Raw genomic sequence first — 18,195 nt, 5'->3', positions numbered from 1 at the left:
CTCCGATCCGTGCTTTGTCTTCTTCCTCTGCTTTCTTCCATGTATCTAGAACAACAGAAATTGCTACCGATCGAATCAGAGTGCCTTTTGTCTGCGCTTTCTGCATCGTATCCCATACTCATGAAAATAGACTGCTACGGAGGCCTCATCACGAGGCAATGGAGCATCTTTACAGCAAAAAGCAATATGAAGCTATGTAAACTGGCTTTTATATTAATTGGATGCAATTCTTTCAACACTTCGATGTTTACGTGCCTGTCTGCCTGTTATCTGCATTTCAAGCGCAGATATCGAGGGTCAATTTTTCGTTGGTGCAGTGGAAATTGTCGGCAAGTTTTCTCGCTCGGCTGGATTCCAGTGCGACGTGCCAGCGGCAACTCAAGGTATATTGTGTGAGTTTGTGTAAGCGTTCAAGCGCTTACCTTGCGCTACCATGGTGTTCCTACTAGTCAGATTGAAGCTATTACTGGCATGGCTCGTCAAGCAATCCAGTAGTAAAATGAGAAAGCCAAACAACGCGGATTTAACCCTGTTAAATATCCTCAAATTCTTACAGTGTACTTTGATGTGATAGAATAGCTAGGCTATCGTGGTTGGGGCCAGCAGAATAAAATACTAGAATACATAATTAAGTTATCAGATTATCAATAGTAACTGTAACTTATTAGGATAAGTATAAGGCAGTGGCCTCTTATTATTGGACTATCAATTCTTTGGGAGTTAGTGTATTCCCTAAATATAGTCTATCTTTCTTGTATTCACTTAAATCTATATGATTTAGTAGCTAATGTCTTATCTAATATACAGGCTTTCCATCCTCACAAGTGACTCTACCACAATTGAAGAACATGCTCAGTGATCTGGACAATCAAAGATTACTGATTTTAGTTAAATAAGGAGTTATTGACATAGCCGTCACTTACCATGCACTTACCTGGGATGGAACACATTCAACGCCTCCAAGACGGTATCACCAATAATGGCGTGTACCAGGCTTGGACATATCCAGCGAATCTATTCTGTAGTGATTTTGGAGAACCCTTTCCTTGAAACACTTTTATGCTCGATAGCACAGGCGAGTATGTAACACTCCACACGTCAGTTGAAGAAGTGTTTGGAGACTGAGCGAGCTACATTGGAGGTGAACAAGTACCATACTAGGTTCCATCGCTAAACAAGTACTATCTCATATCCCCCACAACTTTTTCGACAGGTGCGATGTGTTTCGATACCAGTAGGTTGGATGGGCTTACCTCCTTCGGTAATTTCGCATCCCTAAAGAGTTTTGAATCGCAATGGGTTGAATTATCTCGTTTACCGACAAGCTCTTTCGGACATTGTTTTGATTTGCCCAATTATGCTGAAGGACAACACACTCAATGACACCTCGGCTGGTAACACCCTGCTGAGTGATATTGGCGTTCTTACTGTGACAGCGGATTTGATCGACAGGGCACATCTTAAGTTCCATCCAGCCTGGGTCCACCGTGATGTGTCTACAATTCCGGTGAATTTATCTAAAAGACTCTTTTCAAACACAAGATATCTCAACTATCATAAGACTAGAAGTCTCAATACTGTATGAATAGATTATAAATTATATGAATATAAATAGTCTCTTATCATATTACAAAATCTGTAATTTATCTGTAATTTCAGATATATCAATATGTTTTATATAAGAGAAATTTTTAAAAATCCGGAAAAACTGTATATGATTTAATCTGCTGTATATTATCCTTATATAAAGTTATAACTAATTAGATTCAGTATCAGTCGAGAAAAAGATATCTTTTATATGGGATAACCAGATGTCCGCCTAACCGTGTGGGCCGCTTAGCCGTGGTTTACGTTATAACTACTGTATAACACGGATATAAGCAATTAGTTGAGACCAGCTCTCAAATTGCTTATACTTGACAATCTCTTATACTAAAATGTATGTAAAATCGCTTAAAATTAATTAGTTACCTAGAAAAAAAAGGACAAGTTAGCTAAAATCATGTGTTTTAATATAATTTACATATATTATCCTATACATCTCTATATTTATAATATTTAACTGGTAACTTCTAATATATAATTAGCTATTCAAATCTACCTTACTCTGATAATAGCGAATTTATATAGGAGGTAAAAAAAAAAAAAAGGGTAAATATCTAATATTAAAGTGTCATATAATCTTATAAAGAAAATCAATTCAGAACAGTGATTTGGTCAATTTAAATGGAGGATTCCCTATATCAGGTATTGCTTATAACCGTGTTTTACTGTAGTGACCAGGTGGGATCAGAGCGGAAACACTGTGGTAGGCGGACAAAACATGATTGTGGATCACAGTTGTGAGTACCATTTCAGGATAACCTTGTTGTTCTGCCTTCGACATTGTACATAATGATAGATGCTATTTATCCACTCACACACTAATCTTATGATGGACTGCCTCTCCTTGGCGTTCGATCCCTATGCGCTCGGTACACGTGCGACAAAGTTTGCTTATCATAATACTGGAAATTATGTCCATTTTGCTTGGGCTTGGTAGTACTATAGCTCAAAAACTATGGGAAGCGCGACTCCGGCCATCTTTCATGCTGGAGTTCTTCAAAAGTGGGACCATACCTAATTGGGGCGCTGTACGACATTCTGGATCACGCTTCAGGTATAACTTCAACTGCGAATAGGACTTTGCAACCAAATGTCAAATACTTAAGGAAGTATGGTACCTACTATGTGGCACTCTCACTATGGTGCCGGCGTTGATTAAGTCACAACTTGCAAATTATTTTAGAACTATAAATGACATTGTGGGTATAGAAAATGGACTAGCACTTGAGTTGAGCAATCTTATTTCTCTCGCTGGTTCAGTGTGGTTGAGCCCTTAGTGGTAGGCTAACCTAGGCTAACCTATAGTATATGTGGCGCGCCCGTCTGCTCCCGACGCGCCCCGAAGTCCCAATCAAACCTAAACGTTGCTACGGACTGGAGGGATTTCCGGTCCTTAAGCATCTCCGGAATTGACTCTCCGCCGAACAACCTTTCTACAAGCCCCTTCCCACGCCAACCCTCACAGTGCGGGTGATTTATGATCCAAGGTTACGATTACCGCATATTTTGGTGCAGCCGAACTAAACCGGTGCAAGATGTCTATCTTAAGCCTGCCTCTGGAAATCTTGATTTGCATTTGTGAGCTTCTAGAACCTCAAGAGTGGGGTGCGCTCCGGATTACATGCCACCAAATATATGCCAATACACTGGAAGCCTATGCGACGCGCTACTTCAAAAGTCTCTCACTTCTTCTCACTCGTGATAGCCTTGACCATCTGGAGGAGATTGCAGCCAGTGAAGCTCTTCGGGATTGGGTTGAAGAAATTTGGATCATTCCCAATTTGTTTGAGGGTTGGCCACAAAGGGATAAGGAGAATTTCAAAAGTTCGGGTTTGTCAATGAGGAAACAGAGAAAAATTCTAAGAATGATGCGTGGCGAAAAGGAGAATCCAACATCTACCAATGCTGAAGCTGAGTTTGACGCTCTATTTGCTGCTTACGAAGGTATATTAGCAGAGCACCGTGCTATCCTTGACTCGGAACTTCATGGGGTTCTGGAGAAATGCCTCCCACGCCTCAAAAACGCCACCACGATCGCATTGCGCTCTTACCCCCTTGAATTCCTCCTGTTGAAAGCAAACTATCGTTCATTTCGCTGCCTTGGCTTACGGGAATTTAAGAAGTTCAACAGCGATGATGTACTGGGTCATTTAACATTCGCAAGTTTTCGCAAGGATATGTTGTCCACGCCTTTTGGTTTGGCAATCTCACAGGTGTTTCAAGCCATAATCAAATCCAATCGAAAGATCCGATCCCTCCATACGTGCGGCAATTACGCTTGCGGGATGAATTTGGGGTCCTTGAAATTGCCCGAGTCAAGGTATAACTTACTATTGCCACTATTGAGCGATCTGACGGCTCTGCATATGTGTATCCGCATTAAGGATCACGAGCAAGATAACTTCGAGGAAGAGACCTTCAAACGTCTTCTCAATATTCTGGTCACAGTTGCACCTAAATTGAAGATACTGGCATTTGCTCAATGGAACCCCTGGGAAGAATTATCCCCCCTGTACTTTGAGGATCTCTCCGGAAAGATCCGGTTTTCCCAGTTAGAGGAAATCCATCTCCACTCGATTGAGGTGACCGTGGATACGCTCAGGCAATTTCTTCAGACAGCAGCGCCGACGTTGAAACGGCTGAGTATGAATATTATCAGCTTGACGGATGCGATAATCGCAGCACGAGATCCAGGCCCGATAACTGAAGAGGGAAGTAGTTGGGGCTCTTCATTTTCCATTGAAGTGATAAATGAGATAAAGACGCTCTGGATGCGGAGCTTTCAGTTTATTGCAGATAACCTAGAGTTGCAATTTGTCCAGTTGTCTAAACTCGGTTACCGTGGGAGAGAGATAAAGTTGCAGGATGACTTATATATGGAACGTGGGCAGGCGGATGCACAACCGGATTCAAGTGCACAGCCTTCTATCGATCCGCACGATTTTTATTCTGATCCAACGGGTGGTCAATCGATAGCTTTCTATTTTGATGCCGATAAAGCGAGTATACCCCTGAAACAATGGATCATGCAGCTTCAAATGGAGATGTGCAATCCTTTGAGCCGTGCACCTTGCCGACTCCCAGGGACCAGCGGTATGAGCTTCAACCGGGAGGGGATGAGGTCCCCTATTATGTACCCACCTGGACCTGTGCCAGTGGAGGACCCTGGAAGACGGTCGGCGATTTTAGAGATCTAGGTTTGTTGGATAAGCGAGGATATATGTTGAAGGATTAGTGATGATTACAATAGACTCATCCCTTTCAGATATGCAGGTGTGAATATTGAATGAATTTCTAGATATTAAATTAGACTTACTAGTAGTGAATATACACTTCATAATCTTTATATATCTTATTAATTCATATCTTTGGATTCTTTAGAGTTGTAGGACAATACTGTGTAGTATCAGGCTTATGATTGATTACTCCCGACTAAGTACTAGAAGGCAATTTTTTGAGTTCGTAAATTATTAATATTTTAACTATACAGTTACAATTTCTTTGAACTGATTAAATATGTTTATCAATTTCTAGGAACACATCAATAAGGCACTCCACAGGCTTTTCAACAACCTTTATATAAAATGTTGGGACAGTAATCTCTCCATCGCTAGTCTGACTAGATGTGATATCTTGTTTTTGGTCTTGCAGTTAGTGCGCCGACATAATATCTTTTATTTATACTCTCACTTTTCTTTTAGAAATATCCATACTGTATAACAGATATTTGTCGGGTGCTAAAAGACTCTCAAAATCTTGACTACATATCAAAGCTTTAAGGTTAAGGCAAGGGTACAAGTAGGATTTTGGGGGGGGGAGATATATATGGTAGCTTCCTAATCATGATTTTATATCCTGAGTACAAAATCAATTTTGATCTGGCTGTTGAGGGCTGTTAACCTGGCAGCAGGTATGACCTGGCCTGACCTCGCTCTTTGCTACTCTAGCCTCTCTAGGTGCGACCCCAGGTCCCTATGATAGTCAGTGAGTTATGCACTTCCTTGAATCGAAACTACTTCCTTCTTTATATATTGATCATTTAAGACGTTGTAAACGATGGCTTTCTAATTGTATGAGACATGTTTCTTCCACACAAAGTAAAGAAAACAAAATATTATCACACAGCCATCCCAACTAGCTCCGTCAGCTTCGACACTCTGGCTCCGTAGAGCTTGGTCATAAACTGCAAGTGATCAGCCTGCTTCGAATGAAGAGCGGTTGTGCAATCCTCCAGAACCGTAACCCTCAACCCCTTCTGGAACGCGGTTCTCGCAGTTGAATCAATACAAACATCTGAGAACAAGCCCGCGAGAACAAGATGCTCAAAGCCCTGTTCTTCCAAATATGCCGTGAACTCTGGAACCAAGAACGGATCCAGCAATGCTTTCTTATCAAAGATGCGTTCGCCAGGCTGAATCGTCACCCCAGGGCCAACCTCCGCACCCCACGTCCCCTCGACGCATTTTTCGGGTTTCTGGAGAACGGCGTCCCGGTGCTGCCAGCTGGGGCTTTGGTAGGTGGTGTTTCCGAGTAATCTAACAAAAATGACGGGGCGGTTGTTTGCGCGGGCGAAGTCGATCGCGCGAGGGACGTTGTTGACGACGCCTGCCATAGCAGGACTGGGGTTTCCGGATATGAAATCGTTCTGGAAGTCGATGACTACCAGGGCAGATTTCAGGCCAAGGAAGGCTTGGAGGTCACCTGAGGCGGTGGCGGTAGATGCGATAGATCGTGTGGGATTTGTGATGGCTTGGAGGAAGTAATCGACTGTTTCCTCTGTCTTCAATGAACCGCCTTGGTCGGGGGTAGTGAGTTTGCGCTGGAGGAGGTTTTGAATAGCTTGCTCTGTCAGCTTCTGGATACCTTTGCCCCCAGCGTGTCGCTCCAGGATCGCGGCTGCGGCACGAATGGTAGCAAATGGGTTGACAAGGCCCTTATCAGCGATGGCATCGGCGGACCCATGGACAGTTTGGTACTCGCTGAGGCCGTTCACGTCTGGGCGCAGGTAGACGTTCTCAGCGTACATGGTCTCGGGTGTCGATTGACCGAACCAGTTGAGAAAGACGGGCTGGATGACATCTGCGTATTCGTTTCCTGCAATGATGATGCAGCGACCCTGGACTCCATTTGCCATTAAGCTGCGATTGAGCGTGTCAGGCTGAACAAAATTGAACTCGATGCCAAATTGGGCTTTCCATTGGGGTTCCCAGGCTTGGAACACGCCGTCAAAAAGGTGGAACTTGTACGCCATGGTCACCTTCTTGGGGACGTTGTCCGGACCCCAGTTTTCGGCCGCCCTGTCGAGTGCAAAGCGGATGATGCGGTCGAAAACGGGCTTACTGAAGCTGGTGGTTCGTGTGATGCTCAGCTGGTCGGCGCTGTATGCGTTATCGCCAGCGTAGAAACCCTGTGCTTCATCGCGAACCATGAGAAGGGCGTTGCCCTCTCCGAGGCTAAAGTGCTCCACCTTGGCCGCTTGGAGGTGTTGCCGAACCAGGTAGAGAGATTGGGCGTGGATGGCGGTGCGGAAGATTGCCGCAATGCCAGCGGCAGCAGCATTCTCACAGAAATGCTGATAGTCAATTGCATCCTTGGTGGTTTCATCTGCAATGTGCGTGATCAAGTTTTTGTCCTCGCCGGAGACAGTGAGGGTGTGATAGGAGTGGTAGGTAGAAGAAGAGCGAACAAATTCAAAATTGACCGAATATTGTTTGGCGAGTGTCTGAATGACCCGTTCAAAGACGGCGACCAATTCACGGCCGGTGCCATGGCCAACGGCAAGGCCAAGTCGAACAGTTTGGATAGTCATGTTGAGGGATGAAGAGAATGGTTGTTGATGATAGAGGAGTATTGAACCCTTGCGATACGAGTATTTATAGACAGAAAACTTGTGTATCTTGAGGGAATGTGTCCTCAGCTACGCCACAGATCTTCAGCTGGGTGGATCGATGCCAACACATACCTATCTGCCGGAGACATGAGCTGAAGTAGTTGAGGTTGCTACGTATTCGAGTGGATTCCCAGTGACCTGTAAACGAAATGTATAAATCGGATGATCCCATGCAGTCTCAGGTCCACCACTTGAGTCCATTTTGCATCTGTGCCTTACCAGTTACACTTCGCTGACAATGGAACCTGAAACTATCAACTCCGGCTTCAACATGGGCAACGAACTCGACTACATGCTGGATCGTAACTACACAGCAGCTTCACGCCTCAATTTCCAATTCTACCTGTGGAAAGAATCACTCCAATTCAACCTCCACCCCTCCATCGACCTCGGCCCTGCCGGTGAGACTGTCAGAATCGCCGATCTAGCCACGGGCACCGCAATCTGGCTTTGCGACCTTATGCGGGACCCAGCCATGGCGCCATACACTCTGCAGCTGGACGGTCTAGACGTGGACCTGAAGAATGCGCCTGTACCAGAATGGGTGACGCCCTCCATCAGTCTTCGCCAATGGAACATCTTTGACGAAGTCCCTGAGGACCTGCGCGGAAAGTACGACGTCGTCCACCTACGCCTTCTCGTCCTGGTCGTGCAGGAGAGCAACCCTCTCCCCATCATCGATAAAGTTTTTCAGCTCCTGAAGCCAGGTGGATACATCCAGTGGGACGACCTGAACTATCCTGACACGATCGTGGCCAAGCCCCCCACTGCACAGCTAAGCAACCAGGCCAGCCCAGCGTGCGATGCATTCGTGCAATTTGCCCAGTCCAACGGACGTAATGATTGGGTGCTGGATCTACCACAATCGTTGATGGATGGACATGGTGGGTTCGTTAATGCCGATCTGTTTCATTTTATCGATCGGCCGGAACTCTGCAAGGCGAATGGAGACCAGTATATACTCGTGCTAGAGGAATTTGCAGCTCGGCTGAAGTCTGCGGGAAAGGTGGAGGAGGCGTCTCGTATCTATGACATGATTTTTGGGCTGGCTGAAGAATCGCGAAGGGGGTTCCACTTGTCTATGCCAAGGGTGGTCTGTGTGGCTCAGAAGAAATCGTCGCTCTAGGATGGTGTCTGCTCCATAACGAATCCTTCTACCCTGCTAGCTAGATCAATGAATCCAGATATATAATGCTAGAACGGCTTGTGTGTCTTTTCCAATTGTGCTTATGGCACGTGATAAGTGCTTCTTAGTATACATAGCTGGCTTTGACCTCTTCCCAAAGAGGGGCAATTTCATCTCCATCTTCGATATCCTTAGAGCACCATTTGTGTCCATAGCGCTCTTATGAACCCGAAAACAAACTTAAACAGTATGGCCGAGATCGACACATCAGTCTGGTACAAAACAGATATTGGCCCTCGACTCAGCCAGCCCATGCGGGACATTTTCTCTCAATGGAGCGGTGTAAGCGAGGGTCAGCTTGACGCCCATCTTCACGCTGTGGTATGTCTGCCTAAATATTTCCATGACGGTCAACACTACACTGCACGTATTAACAATCACAGCGCGACAAAGCGTGGCAATACGGCAAATACCCCTGCGTAGGCCAGTGGATGTTCTTACTCCCCGGCATTGCCAAGTTCCCCCAATTCCCCGCTGTCGTCGATCGCGCCCTCCAACCAAGCACAACCATCATCGATCTCGGCACAGGGCTAGGTCAGAATCTACGTCTGCTCGCCGCAAATGGCGTCTCTCCGTCTCAGATGTGGGCCCTCGATCTCAGTCCCGAGTTGTGGCAGTTAGGTTACGAACTGTTCAACGATGACGATCGAATGAAGGCTGTCTCCTTTACCCCCGCCCACTTCCTCACCGATGAACCGGAGCAGCTGAAAAACCTCCGTGGAAAGATAGACATCATGATCGCGGGGCAATTTCTCCATCTCTTTTCCTGGCAGGGGCAGATTGACGCTGGAAAACGGATTGTTGAGCTGTCCCGGCCAGGTACCATCCTTATCGGATATCAGCAGTCGCGTCGTGCCGCGAGAGAATATATCCGGCCTTGGGGAATGATGTTTTACCATAATCTAGAGAGTTTTCAGAAGCTCTGGGCGCTTGTATCGGCGGAGTCTGGGACAGAGTGGAAGGTTGAAGCCACGTTGGTGGATTTGGTAGATTGGGGTATGGAGACCGAAGATACCCAGTGGATGCCACCAGACCATCAGGGGTTAAATTTCTATTTGACACGGGTGCGATGATGTGTGATGTTCCGATGAAGAGCGGAAATCATTCCCCTGCACATCCTGTTTCTTCACAAGTCTCTCCACCCAGCTGAACTGCTGCAGGAAAGAATCCAGAAAGATCCACATAGTTCATTGAATTAAGCCAATAAGTGTATGACAGCTGTCAATGAGTGAAGAAGATCGATAATGGGCTTTAATAGTTCGGTCGCTTGCGGGGTGATGCATCCAAAGTTTATTCTCCACGGCTATCGCTGATAGGCCTCCTATACGCTCGCTTGGGTGGGGTGAAGAGTAGTCTAACCGTGAAGAGGGTATCCACAACGTCCAGAGTCACAGCTGTGCAGGTTGAGGTTGTGGCGATAATAGTTATAGCTAACAATGATAGCTGCTCTTTTAAATGGGTTTTTTTTCTCCAATACGACATCATACGGTAGGATTGGGTGCATTAATACATGTTCTCGTTGCTCGTCCCGAAAGAGGAAACCTCCACACTGTGGTTCTTTATTTGATAAAAGAAGCAATCTAAGCATGAATGCGGGCAGAACACATGACTTAAGATAAGGGTCACTAGATTCCAACTTGAGCAAACTACCCACGCACTGTACTCGGTCGTATTGTATTGATTATGCCAATGCCCAGGCAACCCGCAATTGTTCAAGCACTATACTTTGTTCGTTGCTCCCTCGATCTTCTTCCCCTGCGCCGCATGACAGATATAGTAACAGATAACGGGCCCTCGCCAAACAGCCGTAGGCATGAATACAACCGATTATCCCGGTAGGTCTACATTGGAAGTTTATAATCATTGATTTATTTAATTCTATTTCAATGTAGTCGACAAATCTGTATTTCTACACCCTTTACCTTCATCTATTTTTGGGGTGCCACAGGAGGGGGTAGGAGGGAATAGGAGGGAGAGAGAAGAAAGCTGGCTGATGTGTATTACTGAGTAATTGCCTTTACCACTATTTCCAGTTAGAGTGCTCCTTAAGTTTGGAAACCCTTTCTGGCGCCATATTCTGGTTTTACTCGGGAGTCAAAGCTTCTTTTCCCATAAAATTCGCACTAGCGAGAGGCCTCAGGCAAATCTAGAGAATAAATGTAAATGCCATAGAGAAAGTGAATCTCCGATACTCAGTTGAGCCAAGTCCAATCCAGCATGATCGACCATGCCTTTGCAGATTGCCTTAGAAAGGGTGGACTGGATATAGAGATTTGCCACAAGCCATTATGCGCCCGCTTTAGCTGACGCTGCAGTTTCATTCCAAACATTCAAACTTATTTATGCTCAACCACCGATAAGTAAATCCTCTCTTAAAATTCATCTGCCATTATACATCACTCCAGAAACGTAGCGAGTAGTCCAGGGCCCCAAATTGCCAACGAATGTGGCCCCGCAGGGACATATCCAATCGGCGTCTCCGTATCCACTAAGTCGCCATGGGCGTAAAGTTCGACCATATTACCCGAGGCATCCCACCAGTAATCGAAGTTTTAAGAACCCAGCACATGATGTCCCACTCCCGAGGCCAGCCGATATCTCTTCTTGACCAGCCCCTCATGGCCTAGCTACTGTGTATGGTAGTCGGGGGACTCAAATGAGCAATGGCAGATGTGCGATGTTTTCAGATTGGCACTGAGGAAGAATACATGGTCTATGGGCTCTTTTCTCAGATACAGATGCTTGAATACCGTGACGGGGATCCGCTGACCATGTTCAGCAATTGATAAAGTCAGTTATTATGATATTGAATGTTGAGGTATAGAACTGGGACTAAGACTCGAAAACCTGCGTTGAAAGGCTGAAGTAACCCAGCTGAAGTACGGATTTAGCTCTCTATATTCTCTAGACCGGGATATTGGATTCACCCTAATAAAATGCAGCTGGCCTGAATTCAAAATATCTAAATATTCATACGCGCGGCTTCTCGCTCAGGAACTTCAGAATGATTTTTTCCCGTGCTGGCTCTTGGCGGGAAGGATGAATAGGATAGTAATTATAGTTTATATTAAAGAGATATTTTTTGGGACCAGTGATTATTATTAAGGAGCCAGCACCTGGAGCATCTGCTAGTTTTTGTATTAGAGCAGCACTGGGCAAGGTAGCTGCTCTGGGGTCTATTAGCGTGATAGGGGTCTATAAAATATTACTTGTGAAGTGTCTGGTTGCTTGCTATTTAAAGTCTTCTGGATGAGCTGCTTTAAAAATGTTTTCTAGAAACTTGCCAAGGGCCTTGTGCGGATTATATATATATAATTTTTGGGGTCAACTTCTGCCGGATCAAATTTGTTTATCGGCCTGGTACACAGCTGGAATTCCAAATTCTAGTATGAACTGATATATTTCATCTAGCTTGAGCTATTTATATTGGATATATGTCAGCTTCTTGAGATTTATACGGTTATCTGCGTTGATGTTCCGCTTCTGCAGCCAGTTGAACTGTGACTCCAGGTCTTTTCCCCATCGCCGCGGTGTCGAGCAGCGCGCCTCCGCGATTTGATCAAATTGTAGATGGGGACATCTTTGGCTGACTGCAATAATGACTGACTTCTGCTGTTGTAAAAGCTTGAGTGTTGCAAAGGCCTATTGTGATATCGGCTGAGGCCTCATCGGTGCCGTCATTCAGTGATTATCTTTATATTGTTTGATAAGTCCCACCTGCTTGCCGCCGGTGTCAAGATGCGTGATAAGTCTATCTATAATTATATAAGTCATGGAAATCCATTATACTTTAGATCTCTGTGCTTGATATATTCTGTTGAGGTAACTGCTGGGGTAGGTATAGTCACATTTCTGGTGCTCAGGCTGTTTATAAATGATTTCTTGCTTTATTTTGCTAGAGCATCTAGATAGCTACTAATTTAACTCACTCTTTTACTGCAATTCGCGCGTTCGTTCGCTTCTTTTTTTACTGTTTTGTTGCTTTGTTAGTAATTTTGTGTTTCAATATATTCTTCTTTTATTATTCTCTGTCGGCGATCAGATCTATTATGGTGAACTGATCAATACTGATGGTAATAAGTATACGGTGCAGCAGCTCGACGGTACTCCCTTTGACAAGTTGCTTTGGGCAGACAAACTTCACACTGTGACTGATGTATTTTATGCTGGCCTTGCAAACACACTCACTCAAATCTCACAAGGAACAATAAGTTGGCTTCTATCGCCCGTCCCGAGTACTGCCCTGGTTATCTGTATCGGGCTTATCTACAAAGAACACGCGAAGGAGACCAGTGTAAGGCCCTCACTTTCCAATGCACACGGACCCATTCTACTGATTAAATGGCCTGCATAGTTGAGTGTCCCGACCTACCCTCCAGTCTACACCAAATCCACGGACGACCTCTCTGGCCATTTGAAATTACCCCATTCAGCGTGATGCTCAATCTCACCTCGACTACGGGGGCGAATTAACTGTCGTCATAGGCAAGGATGCGAAAGTATTGTCCCGGATACACCGCGGGGATTGATCTGGCGAGGGTGAATAACACGGTGAAGTATCTTTAGCCAGGACCCGTGAGTACTACCAACTTGGTGTATGTGTTTCTAGGGCGGAATAGGCCCACAGTCCTTATAGGAAGTCCGGGGAAGTATACGACAGTTACGTATCTTTCGATAGCATCATCTAAACTTACATGCAATTGACAAAATATCGCCATACAAGAGATAAATAGTATTCGGTTAACGAGCAATTCCACCGTGATTGCATACTACGTGCAGGCACTCGTTCTGCTCTCAATAGTGGCACTTACCTGCTGTGGGTGTATGTGGGAAGCCGAGACCGCCGACGGGACGCCAGTTGTGGGACTTCTCCAAGACTTGAGTCACATACGGGTAAAGCTAAGGTATCAGTAAGGGGGTTGACGTCCGAAGCTCACACTGCTCCTCTTTACGCGGGGCCTTAATTGTAGGTATTCCGATTTACTACCCCGCCAAACTTGTGTCGATCTTCACTTGGAGGTTATTCCCTCATTCGATTTCGACCATGGCGGTCCCTCATCCCCCGCCCCCGCTTGTTGGGCACCGAGCTTTGGGTGTACTCTGCTCATTTGACGTCTATAATGGTGCTTGAGCTTGCCCCGCTCCCTCTTTACTGATTATATGGTAGGCAACCGAGGTCCGTGGTGGGAACGGTGATTTCTCTGATTAGGATACCCCAGTATAGAGGGCGGACCAGTCGACACTACTTATTGGCAACGCCCTGTGCTTCTAACTACGTCCAATCGAAATACTCTATTTATAGCTGTATTTCTGACGCTTTCCCCCAAAAGCTGCGGAAATCTCGATCGATAGGTAGATCAGTCGGGTCAGGCAACATCCTAGCATAGTCACTGGCTCCGTTCCCACGGTTTCACCATGACAAAGACCACCGTCGATATGCCACACCAGGTGAAGGCTCCTGTCTTGGTAATTGGCGCTGGACCCATCGGAATGATAACGGCCTTCCAGCTCGCAAAACGGGGCATTCGAACGGTTCTTGTGGAGCGCAACCTGGAAACTACGAAATGGCCCAAGATGGATATTACCAATTCACGATCAATGGAGCTGCTACAACGTCTAGGGCTTGCGGATAGGCTACGAGAGAAAGGTTTCTGACATTTTGCTTCGCTTACAGATGGAGGATTTAACTGATATTTTCGCTCTTTCAAGGTGTACCATCGCAGTTTCCGTTAGACTGCATTTTTAGCACTGGACTATCTCCTGGGGGACAAGCTCTGGCGAAATGGGTATGAAAGCATTTTATTCGTCTTCAGGCTGAATATTATATGTAGCGTTTTCACATGCTTATTGGATCCAGGATCTACCGTCTCCGGATCAGCAGGCAGAGAAGATACGGAGTAACTGCGACGGGACGATGCCGCGTTACCCGTATCAGCGATGTTCTCAATCCATCTTCGAAGCCTGGCTAAAGACTCTTATCCAAGAGCAGCCGCTAATTGATTCCTACTTTGGGATGAAATTCGAATCGCTGACCGAGTCGACGGAAAAGGTTCTATCGACTGTGACCAACATAGTTACGGGAGCGAAACACGTTATCGAGAGCCAATACGTCGTTGGCTGTGATGGCGCCAGTAGTCGCGTGCGAACCTCCACCGGAATAAAGCTTAACACGTCTCCGATGTAAGAATTCGCTAGTCGTGATCCGATCGGTGTCCGCCCAAAGTAACATACCGCTGTGCTAACGTGCATATCTGTTGTCGGCAGCTCCGGGCCGACACTCCTAGTTCACCTAAAGTCCAGAGACCTTGAAGTTATTCACCGCCAGGGTCAATTTTGGCACCTTTTCCTGTCGAAAGGAAGTGTGGTGATCAGTCAAGACGAGAAAGATACCTGGACGATCCACACTCCCATTTCGCCTGACACGGACATTGCCGATATTGACCTTGAGAAAGCCGTTTATGCTGCGCTTGGGGACTCGGGTCCGCCACAGCCAATCAAAATTGACAAAATATTGGTTAGTAGCATATGGAGGGCGAACCTAGGTGTCGCAGAGCAATTCCGCTCACCACAAAAACGCGCCTTTCTAGCGGGTGACTCAGGTACGACTGTGTATAACCTATAGCACTGCACTAGGGTCTAGGGGCTTTCTCACTGCTGACACATCGACAGCTCATCAGAACATTCCTTTCGGTGGATATGGCATGAACACTGGACTTGGAGATGCCTATGATATTGGATGGAAGCTGGCCATGTTTCTGAATGGCCAGGGCGGCGAACGGCTACTCGAATCGTATGAGGCTGAACGGCGGCCAGTCGCCGTGCGTAATGTTGCGATGTCAGGTCGACATGCCCAAGTTCACATGGATTATGCTGGATGGGTTCGACAGACAAGCGAGGGAGAAGTTCGCAGTGACAGTCCTGAAGGACAGGCACTTCGTGAACGCATCCGATGCCATGTCGATGCCAACGACGGGGAGAATAAGAGTTTGGGAATCGAGATGGGATACAGGCTCAGCTCTTCGATCATTCTCTTGGAAGAGGACCCAATAAATGAGCCGAGGTGTAGTGAGCGGGACTATGTCGCGACTACATGGCCTGGCTCTCGAGTGCCGAACATCAAACTAAGTGACGGAGTGTCTATTCACGACCGCCTTGGACCCGATTTTACTCTGGTCGACTTTACGATTGATGGGGCCTACGCAAAGGAGTTCAACAGGGCAAACCCCCAGGTCATGAAGAGGCTGACTATTATACATTTGCCCCAGGAGACCATGGCTCGGAAGTTGTGGGAGAGATCTGCTGTTTTGGTACGCCCTGATATGCATGTGGCTTGGCGGAGTGGTGAGGCGGACGGACCCTGGAGCAAGGAAGACAGCGAGAGCGTTCTGAAGAGGTGCTTAGGATATCTATAGAACCAGTGGCCCCTATGTAGAGTCAATAGGAGTGAATTGCGCGCTGAGGAAGCGAACTTGTTCGGGATGAATCTGATCGGGGGTGGTTGGCGGGGTCTATGCTCTCTATTTGATGGGGACAGATTATGTGTGGACAATAGTGTAAAGCACCGAGATGGGGCCTACACTTGGTGCTATTCCTCGTGGATCAATGGTGATTTGAGGTTCTTTTTTTCGATAACAGAATCTTAATTCCCAGGCGACTCATATACCCAGAGAGCATCGCGCCCGTCGGACACATCCACAAAAGACGACATCCGCTGTTTCGTATGGCGCCAACAACATGTTCGTTCAGAGGTCGTCGAGCTGACCCTTTCCGAGTAGATTTCTATTTTCTTGCTGTGTGGTTACTAATGGGGATAATGCGGTAGTTGAAGAGATACATAACTATTTGAGCAGTAGCAGCTCGTCGGTCCTTCAGGTGGCCATATCCGCGGTGGAAATGTCTCTTGTGCCACTGATAGATCCCATATCTTGTTGAAGGTATTCATAGGGCTATAGGTCACCACGACGAACTCTCTCGTCCCATTTCCCTCCCCGGGTTGAGTATGGAGACTAGCCCCACGGCAGGGCTGTGGCGGATGTACTCAGCTTTGCCGAATGTGGGACCTACTCGGATTGGAGGCTTGGCATACACTGCCAACATTCCACGGATTTACGGGTGTCCGAGCAAACACTATACTCCACTAGAGTGTGGACTTTCGTGAGCGACGCGGCATGCCGCGAGACGACAGTCAGTTAGGCAACCCGAACTTGCTGGAAATATTCTTTAGCTCTCTTTGAAGATGTTATAGATGGTCGGAGGATGTCCAGCCAATGAGGCTAGATCAATGAGGCTAGATCAAAGCAGGTCAGGAATAGAAGGTGCCCCGAGCAAGTCGCGTCCACCTTCGTTTCCTACAAAAAAGGCTGTAGTATCAGGGAAGTGGCTCGTGGCCGTTTATAGCTAGATCTATCACTCTGATAAATCGATTAAACAAGACAGTAAGAAATATATCGCATTTTCACGCAGGATAGAAAGACTTTTGACTCTGTTTAAGGTCAGCCAGTCCCTCTGGCAGCCCAAATAACAAAGACGCGTGAGGTTATCATCTCCTGGTATTTGTTCATATAAGACACCGTCGGACTAATACGTCATGTTTATAAATTTGAAAATCCTTGCAGGGCCTGTCCTTTCTGCTGTTATGAATAATTCTTAGAGAGGGTATGGCCTTCATGTAATACGTTATTGTAAGAAAAAGAAAAGATCGACGCCTTGCCTGTGATATAGTGAGATGAAAGACGATCATATATAGGAGGAGGGATAATAGCTCTGGATTACATCAGTCAATGAACTGTAGAGATAAAGCTCAGAGTATGGTAACCTTCACATGAATTTTATTAATAGGACTGATAGCATATTTTAATATATAGCTACATCAATTTGATCAGTTTTCGATTCCTTGACATACCCAGGGCCCAGCTATCTTATTGATACAGATCCGTATATAGTAAAATTTGACCAGACAAATCACGATCTGACTATATACTGTGTTTATCAATCCCAAAACCAACTGCAATGATCTAGGTAACAGCTCAGATAATATTCTGACAGGAGATGAAAAGGGCTAGGCCCTGTCAGCCATCTGGAATCAGAATATCTATATTCTGACCTGTCTGGTTCTGGATCTTAACCTGGAGATACTTATAAAAAGAATAGAAATTTCTAGAGTAAATAAAAAAATTTACTAGAATTATAAAGAAAAACTCCTAGAAGAGTTATTTATAAGAAAAACTAATTTATTTATAAATTAAATAATTCTTTCTTTAATAAATTTAATTTTTTTATTAATTATTATATTTTATATAGTCTTTCCGGCTTCTTAACCTGTTATAATTTTAAATTTATTTTTTTTTAAAATATTTATCAGATAATAGACCAGTAATATATAATAATTATAATAAATTAATAGATATCTCTAATTATTATAAAAATATTATTTAAGCTGATATTATTAACTAATTAATTAAATATATTAAAGAATTAATAATTTAGAATATAAAAATATAATATATTATTTTTT

At 45.3% G+C, this 18,195-nt stretch overlaps 5 protein-coding genes across 5 annotated transcripts; 4 read left to right on the top strand and 1 right to left on the bottom strand.

The window, feature by feature from the left end:
* The first annotated feature begins 81 nt into the window (after window positions 1-81).
* BO79DRAFT_69374 (uncharacterized protein) lies at window positions 82-520 on the top strand. Its single transcript, XM_025689622.1, has one exon. The coding sequence runs from the start codon at window positions 121-123 to the stop codon at window positions 394-396; it is 276 nt and encodes a 91-aa protein (XP_025534133.1). The 5' UTR covers window positions 82-120; the 3' UTR covers window positions 397-520.
* A 2,620-nt stretch (window positions 521-3,140) lies between these two features.
* Window positions 3,141-4,842, top strand: BO79DRAFT_278134 (F-box protein; the record flags this gene model as incomplete). The annotated part of the gene is made up of 1 exon (XM_025687864.1): window positions 3,141-4,842. The coding sequence occupies one exon, from the start codon at window positions 3,141-3,143 to the stop codon at window positions 4,800-4,802; it is 1,662 nt and encodes a 553-aa protein (XP_025534132.1). The 3' UTR covers window positions 4,803-4,842.
* An 880-nt stretch (window positions 4,843-5,722) lies between these two features.
* Window positions 5,723-7,414, bottom strand: BO79DRAFT_278133 (putative isochorismatase family hydrolase; the record flags this gene model as incomplete). Its single annotated transcript, XM_025687863.1, has 1 exon — window positions 5,723-7,414. The coding sequence occupies one exon, from the start codon at window positions 7,412-7,414 to the stop codon at window positions 5,723-5,725; it is 1,692 nt and encodes a 563-aa protein (XP_025534131.1).
* Window positions 7,415-7,766: 352 nt separating this feature from the next.
* On the top strand, window positions 7,767-9,754 carry BO79DRAFT_278131 (class I SAM-dependent methyltransferase; the record flags this gene model as incomplete). The annotated part of the gene is made up of 4 exons (XM_025687862.1): window positions 7,767-8,588; window positions 8,759-8,826; window positions 8,870-9,002; window positions 9,065-9,754. 4 exons carry the CDS (start codon window positions 7,767-7,769, stop codon window positions 9,752-9,754), a joined length of 1,713 nt encoding a protein of 570 aa, XP_025534130.1.
* Window positions 9,755-14,096: 4,342 nt separating this feature from the next.
* Window positions 14,097-16,093, top strand: BO79DRAFT_161290 (monooxygenase; the record flags this gene model as incomplete). The annotated part of the gene is made up of 5 exons (XM_025679015.1): window positions 14,097-14,328; window positions 14,391-14,467; window positions 14,539-14,861; window positions 14,946-15,280; window positions 15,351-16,093. The coding sequence occupies 5 exons, from the start codon at window positions 14,097-14,099 to the stop codon at window positions 16,091-16,093; spliced, it is 1,710 nt and encodes a 569-aa protein (XP_025534129.1).
* Between the last annotated feature and the right edge of the window lie 2,102 nt (window positions 16,094-18,195).

Source organism: Aspergillus costaricaensis (assembly GCF_003184835.1).
Source record: "Aspergillus costaricaensis CBS 115574 unplaced genomic scaffold BO79scaffold_59, whole genome shotgun sequence".
In the NCBI taxonomy this organism is placed as follows: Eukaryota; Fungi; Ascomycota; class Eurotiomycetes; order Eurotiales; family Aspergillaceae; genus Aspergillus; species Aspergillus costaricensis.
The sequence above is the reverse complement of the archived record's forward strand: the minus strand, read 5'-3'. Positions and strand labels throughout refer to the sequence as shown.